Source organism: Tamandua tetradactyla, chromosome 9 (genome assembly GCF_023851605.1).
Source record: "Tamandua tetradactyla isolate mTamTet1 chromosome 9, mTamTet1.pri, whole genome shotgun sequence".
Classification (NCBI taxonomy): Eukaryota; Metazoa; Chordata; class Mammalia; order Pilosa; family Myrmecophagidae; genus Tamandua; species Tamandua tetradactyla.
Window position 1 is genome coordinate 90928477 of NC_135335.1, and position 14959 is coordinate 90943435.

Sequence of the window (14959 nt, forward strand, 5' to 3'; positions counted from 1 at the left end):
CAAGGCCCCCAAAGCATTCACCAATGGAATCGAATTGAGTGCAGAAATAGACCACCAATCAATGGTCAACTGATTTTTGACAAGGCCCCGAAAGCATTCACCAATGGAATCGAATTGAGTGCAGAAATAGACCACCAAATCTATGGTCAACTAATTTTTGACAAGGCCCCGAAAGCATTCACCAATGGAATCGAATCAAGTGCAGAAATAGACCACCAATCAATGGTCAACTGATTTTTGACAAGGCCCCCAAATCCTCTGAACTGGTACAAAATAGTCTTTTCAATAATTGTGCATGGAAGAACTGGATATTAATAACCAAGAGCATGAAAGAGGACCCCTATCTTACACCCTACACAAAAATTAACTCAAAGTGGATCAAACACCTAAATATAAGAATTAGCACCATAAAGCTTCTAGAAGAAAATGTAGGAAAACATCTTCAAGCCCTAGTAATAGAAGGCAGCTTCCTAAACTTTACACTTAAAGCACAAGCAAAAAAAAAAGAATAAATAAATGGGAACTCCACAAAATCATATGCTTCGGTACCTCAAAAGACTTTGTCAAAAAGGTGAAGAGGCAGCCAACTCAATGGGAGAAAATATTTAGAATCACATTATCAGAGAAAGGTTTGCTTTCCTGTATATACAAAGAAATCATACAACTCAACAACAAAAGCACAAACAACCCAATTATAACCTGGGCTAAAGGTATAGAATAGGCATTTTTCTGAAGAACAAACACAGATGGCTCAAAAGCACGAGAAGAGGTGCTCATTTACATTGGCTATAAGGGAAATGCAGATTGAGACTACAATGAGATACTACCTCACATCTATAAAAATGGCTGCTGTTAAACAAACAGGAAACTATAAATATTGGAGAGGATATGGAGAAACTGGGATACTTACACACTGCTGGTGGGAATGTATAATGGTGCAGCCACTATGGAAGACAGTTTAGCAGTTTATTAGGAAACTAAATATTGAGTTGCCCTATGACCCAGCCATAGCACTACTTGATTATATATCCAGAAGAGCTGAAAGCAGTGACACAGACATTTGCACACCAATGTTCAAATAGCATTATTCACAATCACCAAAAGATGGAAACAATCCAAATGCCTCTCCACAGACGAGTGGATCAAAAAAATGTGGCATATACATACGATGGAATACTATGCAGCAGTAAGAGAAAATGATGTCCTGAAGCACAGGACAAGATAGATGAGCCTTGAGGACATAATGCTGAGTGAAATAAGCCCAATACAAAAAGGATAGGCACTGTATGACTCCACTTTTATGACCATGGTAAAGGTAAAATCAGAGACTTATAATACAGAATATAGGGGACTTAGAAATACATAAAAGCTAGAGATGGGAGGACTGTTAGCTAATGTGGTTGAACTCCAATGTACAGGAATAGATAGGAGTGACAGTATTCTCACTGTAGTGAGTCTATAAGTAATATCACCATATTGAAGATGAACAAGATTGAAAGGGGTTGTATAGATCTATGTGTCCCACTGATTAATAATAGAAATATGAATTAGTTCTCACAAGAATTACTTCAAAGATATGATTCTTGTACAAAGAATGTTTAAGTCCAGGGTACAGGGACAAAACTGCTATTGCATGCTATGAGCTGTGTTCAAAAGGAAACCATCAGCACTACCACAGCAACAGCAGAGGTAAATAATGGGGGGACGGACAAGAGTTAAGAGGAGGTTTAGATTTCCCATTTGGCAAGGGTGTGTTTATTGGTTTTCTTTTTCTTGGGAATAATAAAATTATCTAAAATTAAGAATGTTGATGGACTGTGGACTTTGGGCCCTCTACATGACACCTGGTAAGTGCAGGTGGCTGAAGGATGCACTGACAGAGAAGTAGATTGGCAAACGATGGTATATACTTATGAATGAAGGTTTTGCTGCTACAAAAAGAAACGAAGTCGTGAAACATGAAATGATGTGAATGAACATGTGGGACATTTGGTGAGACAAAATAAGCCAGAAACAAAAGAACAAGAATGGTATGGTCACCTTTAGAAAATGCTTATAAAAAAAAATGCTTATAAGAAAACAGGGACCTAGATTGTAAGCTTTTAGAGAAGGTGCATTAAGTCCAGAGTGGTGATAATTATTTCTGGATTTTGAAAGGCTGTTTTACACATATATAACCTTATATTTAGAGATAAGAATGAAGCCGAACAGGTTGGGGTTAAAGTAATTCAGAACATAAGTGTAAGGAAGACAGTGTTTATATTTTAGAACCACACACACTCTTTGAGACCAATGAAAGAAAGGTTTATTTGTTCTGGAACATAAATTTTCTGTAGTACATAATCTAATTCAACCCATCTGCATAGTTCATTTGAACAACTGAAACACAGGGAACACAAAATAAGAAAGTGTCCTTTAATCCTGTATAGATTATTGTAATGCCTGGATACATCCTGGAGTATGTTAAGCAGATAATCAAAAAGTACTGGCAAAGTACCCTGAGGGATGGGAGAAAGAACATGGAACTATTAAACCTTACCTTCAGGGAATCCCCTGATACTGTGTCAAATTTTAGGGAGACCAAATCAATAGGCCATGCCCTCGATCCTGAGGCTTACTCTTGTGAAGTTTATGTAGGTAGCGGAGAAGCCTAGACTACCTATAGGCATGCCTAAGAGTTACTTCTGATGGACCTCTGTTGTTGCTCAGATGTGGACTCAGTCTCTCTAAGGCCAACTCTGTAAGTGAAATCATTGCCTTCTCCACTACATGAGACATGACATCCAGGGGTGAAAGTCTCCCTGGCGACATGGGAGGCACTCCCAGGGATGACTCCAGACCTGGCATCGTGGGATCAACAATTTCATCCTGACCAAAAGGGGGAAAAGAAATGCAATTAATAAAGTGTCAGTGACAGAGAGAGTTCAAATAGAGTCAAGAGGCTACTCTGGAGGTTGCTCATATGCAAACTTCAGTTAGACCTTTCTACCTATCATAACCAGCCAACCCAAACTAGGACCATTCCAGCCAATCCTAAAGAACACCTAGGGCAATATATAAGATTCCACAAGGGTTCCGGGCACTTGAGTAACTTGTCAGAAACCTACAACCTCCAGATGGGTCCCTGGTCCAGGTAAGTCCTGAAACCTAGCAGGCCCAGCCTCTCCAGAACATCAGATAGCTCCATCTCCCTACCCCATATTAATGACAGATCCTTCTAATGTGAAAAATTTAGACTTGCCATAGCCAATCACCCTTAAAGAGAGGGATGGAAAGATCAAAGCTGATGGTGGAATTATATAGAGAAAATAGGATTTAACAAATGAATATGAATGCTGAATCATTTAAATTGATATCTCTTTTAGTCTCCAGTATTTTAGAGCAGCCAAAAATAAAAATTTAAAATTGTGAAATTGTAACCCATGTCAAAGTCTGAAATATGTTCTACAACTAATTGAGGTGCTGTGTTTTGAAATGTGTAGCTTTTTTTGTATATGTTATTTAAGCCCTCTAGCTTCCTATATTCTGGATCAGCTGGAAGGAAAAATATGAGAGGATTGTATGGTAGCTCATGACAAACTCTGGGATCTGTCCTGTAACTACTTGTTGAAGAGTGCTTTGAAAACTATTGCTTTTTTATTTCTTTGCTTTGTATACATGTTACACTATACAATAAGAAAGTTAAAAATCATAAAACTATATATAGAGATCTAGATATATATATAGTAACATTAGGTTTCATATTTTATTTTTAAAATTTTAATATCATACATTTTTTAGCATTTGAATGCCTGCACTACACAGACAATTCAAAACTACAAAGGGATATTATATATGTGCAGTGAAATGTCCCCCTACTACCTAATTTCCCTCCCACTTCCCCAAGCAGCTAATATAACCAGATTCTTGTGTATCTCTAAACAGACACTCTATATATATACAAGCAGTTACACTTAGGTACATATTTACAAATATTTGCAAATGGTAGCATACTATGTATTATTTTACCGCCCACTTATTCCTCTTAAAAATACATGTTGGAAATTGCCCCCTAAAATTACATAAAATTCTCACTTTTTTGTTTTCCTTAATGTTTGCAAGGTATTCCATATATGAATAAACCTAATTTAACTATTGTTCAGTCTTTGGGGTTTACAAACAACATGGTAATGAATAATTCATTAGTTCAGACATGAGCATATTTATAGGATAAATTCCTATAAATTGAATTGCTGGATTAATTTAAATAAATACTATCACACTCTACAGAGATAGTACCAATTTATATGCCCACCAGCAATGTATGAATGTCTTCATAAGTGGTATCACACAACACATATTTCTCTAGAACTTGCTTTTGAGGCCTAACATTATATGGTTGAGATTCATCTATGATGATATATATAGCTTTATATATACTTATAAAATTGAAAGGGCCAGTTCATATACAGATCTTTTAATTAAAGGAAATTTTAAATAATTCCTACTGTATTTCATTCACAAAGAGAACAGTCACTTTTTTACAAACCCCTGAAATTGTAGCTTTTGGTAGAAATATTCAGCAGCTTAACAGGTCATGTGTATAAACTTATTTGCCCCAGGCACACTCAGTCCACTAAAGAGACCCTTTTCTCTGGAAAAGCTAACAACAAAAACTAATATTTTAATTTACTGTAAACACTCTTTCTTGAGCACAGCATGCTTTTTCAATTGTTCTGGGGATGAAGGGGAGAAGATTCCACAAGACTATATCATATCTTGACAACCAGAAGAAAAAAAATGTACCTTGGAAATAATAAAGGTAATTCACGCATAATCCCAATTACCCTAGTTTTCTGTTTAAACTTTCCCCTCAAAATGCTACCATTACCACTGGCTCCCGGGACACAGAAAGGGACCACCATTGCAGCCCATTTGCATTTCCTTGCTCCTCCCCTGCATGTGCCCCAGTGCCACAAGCTATCACTTGCCCTAGGGTCTATGGAAGTAATGGAGGGACCTCTCAACTGGCTTATCAACAGAGCAGAAGAGCAGACCATTTATCAGCTACAGGGAAATATGAAAAGGCTGTTTCTTAGCACAAGAAAGCGGGAGCCTATCTTTTCGAAGCCATGCGATTGACCCCGTCTGAGCAGGCTCATTTATGGCTGGAAGTGCAAAGGGATAAGCCACCTGAAACAGCTCCTACTTATCCAGGAGAGGTGGAAAAGAATAGAGTGTGAGGAAAGGTTGAAAGCTCAGCAGAACACTAGATGTACCTACCCATCTTCAGGCATCTCACAAACCCTCTGCTGAGGATGCAGAGGGTCAGAGTCCCCTTCTTATTCAGAAGTACAGCCCTTTCACAGAGAAACATCTGCTTGAAATCCAGGGAGTCTTTGGCAGGGATCCAGACACACTACTGTTTTCACTTCAGCAAAAGAGTGAGCCAACAGAGCCATGCATTGGAAGCAAAGCCCCAAAAGATGATAAAACAAATGTAGAGGAGCAGGCAACCAAACTGCAGATTTGAAGAGGCATGTGGAATTCCTTGTAACTGACAAAGAAAGATTAAGGAAAGAAAATAAACAGCAAAAAATGGAAAATGCCAGATTTCTAGTAGGTCCAGTAGACAAGGAGCTGGATGCAGATACTGATTTTGTAGAAAATACCAGAGCTGTGGCATTTGCCACCACAATCAGAAACTGCTACAGTCTCTTCAAACCTGGCAGAAATTTGTAGCAAATGCTGGGAAAGCAAAGGACATTTCAATACCCAGTCTTCCTCTCTTGGATTTTCCATCTCTAGAACTTCCCTTATGGAGCTCTCTGAGGACATTCTCAAAAGACTTCTGAACAATTAAAATGGAAGGCCACAGAAGAGTTGAGAAGAGAAAATAATACCATTAATCCAGCAAAAAAAAAAAAAGGGGGGGAGGGACTACATGCCAGGATGATCCCAGAGATGCACCATCATCTGGCACTCTGTTGGAGATGAGGCGTTGCCAGGACTTGGAAAACAGTCACTGTGAAATATGCTGCATATCTGAATTATTAACTTGAGCTAATGATTCTGGACTGGGCAGGTACTAACTCATGGAGGCTTACTTTTTCCTGTTACAAACCAAATGACTATCTGGAATAATTTTTTTAAGCAACAACTACTTTTCTTATCTTCAGGGTTAAGATGTATAAAAGAATGCTATGTATAGTTAATCTATAATGCCACAAATAATATGGTAGCCTAAGGGGCTGCCTTGTATTTGAAATGTGCTTTCTATTGTGATTTGACTCTATGCATTTTGTTACGCACATTTTCTTTGTTTAAATAAGGTGTGTGTAACAGGTACATACCTTCCTAGATGAAACCATGTACCACACTTTGCATTATTCATAACATAATGATAACCTCAAGACTATCAGAACTGTTTAAGTTTCCATTTTATGAAAAATGGAACCAAATTATTAGTTATGCTTTTTAAAAAATTATCAGTCTACATACATAATCAGGGTGCATTTTAAGTTCCAACTTTTTCTGTTTATTGTATAATACATCATTTGAAAATATCTAGGATATGTCCTTCTGTTTTTCATGATGCATGAGTTGAAGTAATGCTAGTTGGCAATATTTGATTATAAGAAATCAATAAAATAATTGTGTTTAATTAAAAAAATCCTACCAAGTTTACCAAAGGATTTTTTTGTTTTTTAACAGCTCTACCAGTTTATTTTGTTTTCAGGGAAGTTTAAGTACATAAATATATATTATAAATACTTACCTATGGCTGCTATTAAACAGGAAACTATAAATGTTGGAGAGGATGTGGAGAAATAGGAACACTGATCCACTGCTGGTGGGAATGTATAATGGTACAGCCACTAGGGAATACAGTTTAGCCGTTCCTTTGGAAACTAAATATCGAGTTGCCCTATAACCCAGCAATAGCACTATTTGGTATATACCCAGAAGAGCTGAAAGCAGTGACACAAACAGACATTTGCACACCAGTGTTCAAAGCAGCATTATTCAAAATCACCAAAAGATGGAAACAATCCAAATGCCCATCAACAGATGAGTGTGTCAACAAAATGTGGTCTATACATACCATGGAATACTATGCAGCAGTAAGATGAAATAACGTCCTGAAGCACATGACAAGGTGAATGAGCTTTGAGGACATAATGCTGAGTGAAATAAACCCAACACAGAAGGATAGACACTGCATGACTCCACTTTTATGACCATGGTAAAGGTAAAATCAGAGGCTTGTAGTACAGAATTAGGGGTCTTACAGATACATAGAAACTAGAAATGGGTAAATGGTTAGCTAATGAGGTTGAATTCAAATAAGTAGAGGTGAAAGCAGTATTAACATACTGAAGGCGAACAAGATTGAAAGGGGTTGAATAGACCCATGTGTCCACTGATTAATGCTAGAAATATAAATAAGTTCTTGCAAGAACTATTTCAAAGGTATGGTTCATGTACAAAGAGTGTTTAAGTCCAGGTTACAGGGGCAAAACTGCTATTGCATGCTATGGGCTATGTTTAACAGGAAAACATCAGCAGTACCACAGCAAGAGCAGGGATAAATAATGGGGAGGGGGCAAGAGTTAAGGGGAGGTTTAGATTTCCTATTTGGTGAGGGTGTATTTAATGGTTATCTTTCTCTTGGGAACAATGAAATTATCTAAAATGGAGAGTGCTGATGGACTGTAGACTTTGGGCGTTATACATGATGTCTACTGAATGCACGTGGTTGAAGGATTCACTGACTGAAGAGTAGATTGGTGAACAATGGTGTATATATATGATTGAATATTGTACTGCTACAAAAGAGAATGAAATCATGAGGCATGCAATGATGTGAATGACATTTGGGACATTTGGTGAGGGAAAGTAAGCCAGAGACGAGAGAACAATTATTGTATGGTCTTCTTTAGAAAATGCTTATGAGAAAACAGAGGCCTACACTGTAAACTCTTATAGCAGACAGCAGACATATTGAGTCCAGAGTGGTGGTTATTATTTCTGGATTCTGAGAGGCTGTTTTATATATACATTACTTTGTATTCAGAGATAAGAACAAAGACAATCAGGTTGGAATTAAGGTAATTCAGAACACAAGGGTAAGGAAGACTGTCTATATTTTAGAACCTCACCTCTTTGAGACCAAAGGAAGAAAGTTTTAGTTTGTCCAGAACCTAAATTTTCTGTAGCACATAATCTAACTCAACCTGTCTGGATAGCTCATTGGAACAACTGAAACACACGGAACACAGAATAAGAAAATGTCCTTTAATTCTGTATAGATTATCATAATGCCTGGATACATCCTAGACTGTATTAAGCAGATAATCGAAAAGTATTGGCAAAGTTCCTCAAGGGATGGGAGAAAAAATATGGAACTATTAAATTTGCCATCCTCTGATACCATGTCAAACATAAGGGACACCCAAATCAATAGGCCAACCCCTTGATCTTGAGACTTACTCTTGTGAAGCTTATGTAGGCAGCAGAGAAGCTTAGCCTGCCTATAGGTATGCCTAACAGTTACTTCTGAAGGAACTCTTTTGTTGCTCAGATCTGCTTCTCTCTCTTTCTAAGCCCAACTCTGCAAGTGAAATCACTGCCCTCTCCCCTACATGGGACATGGCATCCAGGGGAGAAAGTCTCCCCAGCAGTGTGGGAGATGACTCCCAGGGATGAGTCTGGCCCTGGCACCATGGCATCAACAATTCCATCCTGACCAAAAGGGGGAAAAGAAGTGTAACAAATAAAGTATCAGTGGCTGATACAGTTCAAATACAGTCAAGAGGCTACTCTGAAGGTCACTCTTATGCAAGCTTCAGTTAGACATTGCTACCTATCATAACTTCCCAAATCCTAATCGAAACCATTCCAGCCAACCCTAAAGTACACCTAGGGCAATATATAGGATTCTATAAAGGTTTCATGCACTAGGGTAACTTTCCAGAAACCTACAACCTTCAGATGGGTCCCTGGATAAGATAAGTCCTGAAACCTAAACATCAGCTAGTTCCATTTCCCTACTCAATATTACTGACAGCCCCTTCCAACATGAAAAAGTTAGAATGGGCATAGCCTAAATACCCTTAAAAGCTCAAAGGTGATGGTGGAGTTATATAGAGAAGGTAGGGTTTAAAAAATGAATATGATTGCTGAATCATTAAATTGATATCTTTTAGTCTTCAGTATCTCACAGCAGCTAGAAGTAAAAACCTAAAATTGTGGAATTATAACCCATACCAAACTCTGAAATCTATTCTACAACTAATTGTTGTGCTGCATTTTGAAATGTATTGTTTTGTGTACGTTATTTTTCACAAAAAAGAAAAAAAAAGTTGATTATGATGATAAAAAAAGATATTTATTCCTTCTAGCATCCTATATTCTAAAGCAGCTAGAAGGAAGAATCTGAAAGAATGGTAGGTAGCCCATGACAAACTCTGGGATCTGTCCTGTAACTACTTCTTAAAGAATGCTTTGAAGATCATTGTTTTATTTCTTTCTATGCTTTATATATATGTTATATTATGTAATTTAAAAAGTTAAAAAAAAAAAAAAAGAACTAGCCTCAAACTGAAAACTCCCCTTGATACCCATGTAAACTGGAACTTGTTTAGTTGTATAACATTGGAACTTTTACATTGGAATAAGAATATTACAGGGTTTTTAATAAATTATATTTGAAGCAATATTTTAAGTGATTTAAATGAAGATTAGTAATTTTATTTGTATAGAAATCTTCCCAGTAACAAAATTTATCATCTTTTACCATATAAATAAAATTCTATATGGCTTGAGTTTAAAAAAAAAATAAAATGAAATACTTACTTGTACTATGTTTAAAAAAAATGTCTCATGGTAGTTCCAGGGTCACTGAGAAAATTGTGACATGAAGCACAACCAGGCTAGATAATATTTGTTTTGGAGTTTCACCGATACATATAATTGCAATAATAATACAGAGACGGTATTTAACTTAGAAACTTTAAAAAGATAACAAAAGGATTACAGAATAATAGAAGTCATGACATATACTGGAAACTGTAAAATTTCAGTATGCATTTAATTTTAGGTTATAAAACAGCTAATATACAGTTAGTTTTGTGCTATTTACCATCCAATTTCATCCTTGTAGGACTAGCAAAAAGCTTTTAGTCAGGTGTGACATGTCAGGGATCACAGACATTTAAAAACAAATCCCTCGGCTGCATAATTTCTAGAATTTACTTTTTAGTTGTTACATTAATAACAGAAACCTAAAAATAATAGTGACTTAAACAAGCTAAAAGTTTATGTCTCTCAGGCAAAAGTTCAGAGGTAAGCAATCCAGACAGACAGTAAGGTTGACCTATTCCACAAAATCCTCAGGAACCCAGGCTTCTTCCAACTTTCAACTTCGCCATCCTCTGGGTATGGTCTTTACTCATGGCCTGAGATGGAATTACAGCTATGACATATATTCTAGGCAGCAAGTTAGGGCCAAGTGGTAAGAAGGGAACATGTCTCATATTTTATTTTGTTTTGCTTTGTTTCTGCCTATAACAGAAAAAAAAAAAATCTATAGATTTCTTCTCCCAAAAATACTTCCTGTAAACACAGATCATATTGAGAATTTTTTTGCTTTTCAATAACATATCTATTAGATTTCTTTTTAATGTTAAATTTATCAATGTTTATAATTAACTCTAAAAGCTCTATCTATATCAAAGAAGACAGAGGCATTATAACACAAAAGACAATTCAATGAGTATGACTGCTACATTATATGACTGCTACATTATATTGGTATTTCTTTTAGCCTCCAGTGTCTTGGAGTAACTAGAAGGAAAAATCTGAAATTGTGGAACTGTAACCCATATCAAACTTGGAAATCTCTTCCATAACTACTGGTTAAAATGTACTTTGAAATTTACTGCTTTTCTGTATATATATTTCACACCAAAGAAAGTTTAAAAGAAAATTTTAAAAGCTCTATCTATTCCAAAGTGTCTCAATTGAAATAAATTACTAAACCTATCATTCAGAAGAATTCTTGTCAAACTAAGGCTGGTATAAATTACTAATGTCACCACTATGATCACTACTTTTGCCCACTCACCCAGCACCCATGTTCCCCTTTCTCTATCCTAGCAATATATATGGTATCTGCCTCTCCACCCCGCCCCATACACACATTATCCAAGTACTTCAGAAGATGTCCTCACACACACATCCCAGAGTGAACCCTATTCCTACAAGAGTAATGCCATTCCCCTTGCTAATTCCTACTTAGGAACACAAGCCTAAGCCAGTCAGCACTTGGTATCCCTAGCTAAAGGGACTGGATAAGCCAGTGAGACTCACTCAAGAAATAATAGACTTTGTTGCTCTGAAAAGATATTCTTGGCTACTCTGAGGTGCATTTTCTCTTACTCATGACAAAAAACATCCTAACTATTTAACAACATAAAAATGCACTGGTTGAGGATTTTGAACATCAACTAACGTATTATGAACAAACATACCTTTATTCACAAACCTCTGATCTTATGACCAATATTGGTCTATCTATATTTGGTGAAGTTATTGACTTGATAGAGTATGTACTTCAAGAGGGAGAAGGAGAAGTAAAGGCTAAGGGACAGCAGAATAAAAGAATCCATGTCACAACCACATCACAGATCAAATTCAGAAAATGAAAAATCTCTTCTTGCCTTCCTACCTGCCATGCCAAAAGCCACTTAGCAAATAAGAAAATGAGACCTGATCAAATTCAGGTCTAAATTAGGGGAATGAAGAACACCCTAATCCAAACAGAACTCCGGGTTCCGGCATCTTTGTGGGACATTAATGAGAATTTCTTACAAGTACTAGTAAACTAAAGAGCAGTCAGTAATTGCTAAAATTAAGGAGATGGGGCCAAAATAATAACTTTGAGGCCTCAGAAACATTACTAGTCTAATAGAGACCCACTCTAATGAATGTTATTACTCTATTCTGGCATTTGCTTCTTACTTCCTTACATTGTTGGCCCTGCTGATTTTCACAAGCAGTTGTAGGCAGCTGCTTCCCTGTACACTTCACAGCAAATTTCTGGTTCTATAACTGAGAAAGGGCAAGAGAAGGAAGGGTTTTCCTCTTCCAACTCTAGATAAAATCAGAAAATGTTTATTTAGCTCCAGGAGAGTAAGACTGTTACTTAATTCACTGTACAGACATTCAACCACTTTTTTCTTTCAAGTCAAATATTTGCCAGGTGCTTAGTAAATATATGCAAGTCATAGTCTATCCAAAACCAATGCATAAATTTTTTTTCTCTTTCTCATAAATTCTTTTTATAAGTTTCATACTTATTTGATCTACATCTCTAATAACCAAAGTCACAATTTTGAAGAAAAAAAGCATTAATGCCCCATACATTTTGCAATTATATTTGTGCCAGAATTAGTGAACTGGAGAGCACGTTCGTTATTTCCATAATACTGTGTTGAAACAAAAGCGCTAAGAAACTACCACTTAAAAAAAGTTCAATGATGTACATTAAATTGTTTATTAAAATAGAAGTAACATTCTGTGAAAATAAATGGAAATGAACTATACAAACGAACCAATAACTACTGTCTGGAGGAAACATCTGCACCAACAAGCAGGTTCAGCACACAGAATGAGAAAATCCTGATAATTCAGAAACACTGATGCGCGGTGTCCGCACTCAGAACGTAAACCATACACTGCAAATATAGAACTTCATTAACTGCTCCAAAGGAAATCAAGGATCCTCCTCGACGAGATGGATGGTTTTTTGTTTTGTTTTTGTAATTCTGTAGGCTACCTCCCAAAAGCAACCTCACTCTTCGGGGAACACATTTCACAGTCGGCAATCTGCAGAAGCAGATAAGTCCACAGCCTGAAGAAGACGGAAACAGGGACAATGCCCAGGACTGCCGGGGAAGCGATGGGCTGGCCGTGATCCAGAGGAGCACAGCGCGGGACGAACAGGAGGCCACCTCCGTGGGGCTCCTGGCGAGGCACCCCGGCGCCGTCCCCACCCCTCACCCCCAGCACTGGGAGCGCGCCTCGCAACTCCCCGACTCCACACCTGGGAAAGTTCGCACCTCCGCAACCCGACCCCTGGCACCGACGAGCCCCCTCTGGCCGCGGCGCCATCGCCATGGAGCTCGGTCCCCACCCCACCCCGGCCTTGGGGGGCCGCGTCGCAGTCCCGCGGCAGTCTCGGGCCCCGCTCTGGCCGGAGCCTGGACAGGGGCTGTCCAGCGAGGGAGACGAGGAGCGCAGGGGGACCGGGAAAGAAGAGGAGGTGGGAACAGCGGAAGTCGGCGGGATCCCGAGCAGGGGCCAAAACTTGCCCCGGGGGTCCTCACCCTTCACTTTGCCGAAGGTGCCGACGCCTAGCGTGTCCCCCAGGATGTAGTGGCCGATCTTCACCCGTCCGTCGTGTTTCTGCTTCTCGGCTGCCGCCATCTTTCTCCAGGAACTGAGTCTGCGCATGGCGCTACGGGAGGGGGCGGAGGGGGCGGGCAGGGCCGTGCCGCGCCGGGGGTGGGCGGGGAGGCGCGAGGGGAGCCGCAGACCTGAACAAACCACCACCCGCTTGGTCCACGCAGTGGCTGTTGTGTACAGACGCGCCCCCTGGCGGGACGAACGGAGGTCGCTGGACGGGGTCACCGTCAGTACCCCTTACCTCGCCCAGCATCGTTATGGCCCCGGGCGCCTGCCCATCTGCTCGCGGGAGGGGGCTGCGCGCGAGAGAAAGGCGGTGGCCCCTCCGCTCCTTTCCCCCCGGGTGGAGTCTCTTCCTGCTGTGGTCACTCCAGGCTCCCGGGGGACTGCTCCCAGTGTGATTCCAAAAGCGGAGCTGTGCACCGGGAATCTCGCTTGAATGATGCAGATGCGTGGTTTATTACTACTGTAGCTTGGATTGAACACGACTTTGCCACTGTATTTCTAAACTTTATTTTTATCTTTTCCTCTGGGATGCGTTATGGAAGCCGTAGGGAGTTTTCACTTGCACCGTCTTGTGGTTTCTCCCCACTGCTCTTTTGTACTTTTATTTGCGGAAGTTGTTGTTGGGCAACTCAAGTAGACTTTGTCGAAGTAAGCTCTGCTGCTGGGAGCAGGTTGAGGATGTATGTAAGTAGTGGGGGAAGGGTTGTTACCCAGCCCTTTTGGAATATGAGAATTCACATTTTTAAATTATCAGCAAAATGTAAATTTCATTGGCCTGAAAACAAGGCTTACAGTTACATCGGCCAGATCAATCGACAAATGTTTGTTACACTTGCAATAAACGAGACCGTCTGTTGTCTATACGAATGAAATCATGCCATTTCATAGGGAAAAGAAGGAGAGTATGTCTATTTGTATCGAAATTTAAGTGAGTTTCTTACTCGATGCTACTCTAACGGAGCAAAATCAAGTATCTCATCAAAAAAACAGTTAAGTGCTCTCATATTTGCAGTGTCATAGCACCTAGGCCTGTTATCAGTAGGCAAAAAGTTGTGCTATTCATGAAAATAGTATTTAAATAAAAAGACAAAATATCATTTTTCTTTGCAACAAAAATCAGCTACCCAGCTCTCCTGGTTTACATATATTTTTCTATTTATGAAAGCAAAGGAATGTGCATTAAACACTGCTTTGTACAAAGCAGAATACTTGCAGAGGAAGCAATCATTCCTACCTTGAGCTTAGAAGTACACAAAATAGAGAACAGTTCCAAGTAGACTTGCTCAGATAACCAAGTCTCTGTTGTACTATGGACTGCACATATACTGAAGGCCCAAAAGTTCAGAAATTGTTGATTATTGAGATATTTGGGGAGTGGGCAGGGGTTACTGTTGTAACTTTCGTTCTCTAGCTTCTTTGGCTTACCCTGTTTGCCTTTTGAGTTTCTACAACTCAGGTATTTGGGATCTCTTCAAATTGCTCTCTGGATTCTGTTAACTATCAG

General features: G+C 39.0%; 1 protein-coding gene and 1 pseudogene across 2 annotated transcripts in view; one reads left to right on the forward strand and one right to left on the reverse strand.

Moving 5' to 3' along the window:
• The window catches only part of PRKAA1 (protein kinase AMP-activated catalytic subunit alpha 1), a 41585-nt gene extending 28056 nt beyond the window's left edge, over positions 1 to 13529 (reverse strand). For both annotated transcript variants that reach the window (XM_077117055.1, XM_077117054.1), the window contains exon 1: positions 13371 to 13529. In XM_077117055.1, the coding sequence (XP_076973170.1) occupies positions 13371 to 13497 (127 nt within the window). In that variant the 5' untranslated portion in view covers positions 13498 to 13529. The remainder of the gene's footprint in view (positions 1 to 13370) is intronic.
• On the forward strand, positions 4981 to 5888 carry LOC143647253 (nuclear receptor-binding factor 2 pseudogene; annotated as a pseudogene).
• Positions 13530 to 14959: the final 1430 nt, after the last annotated feature.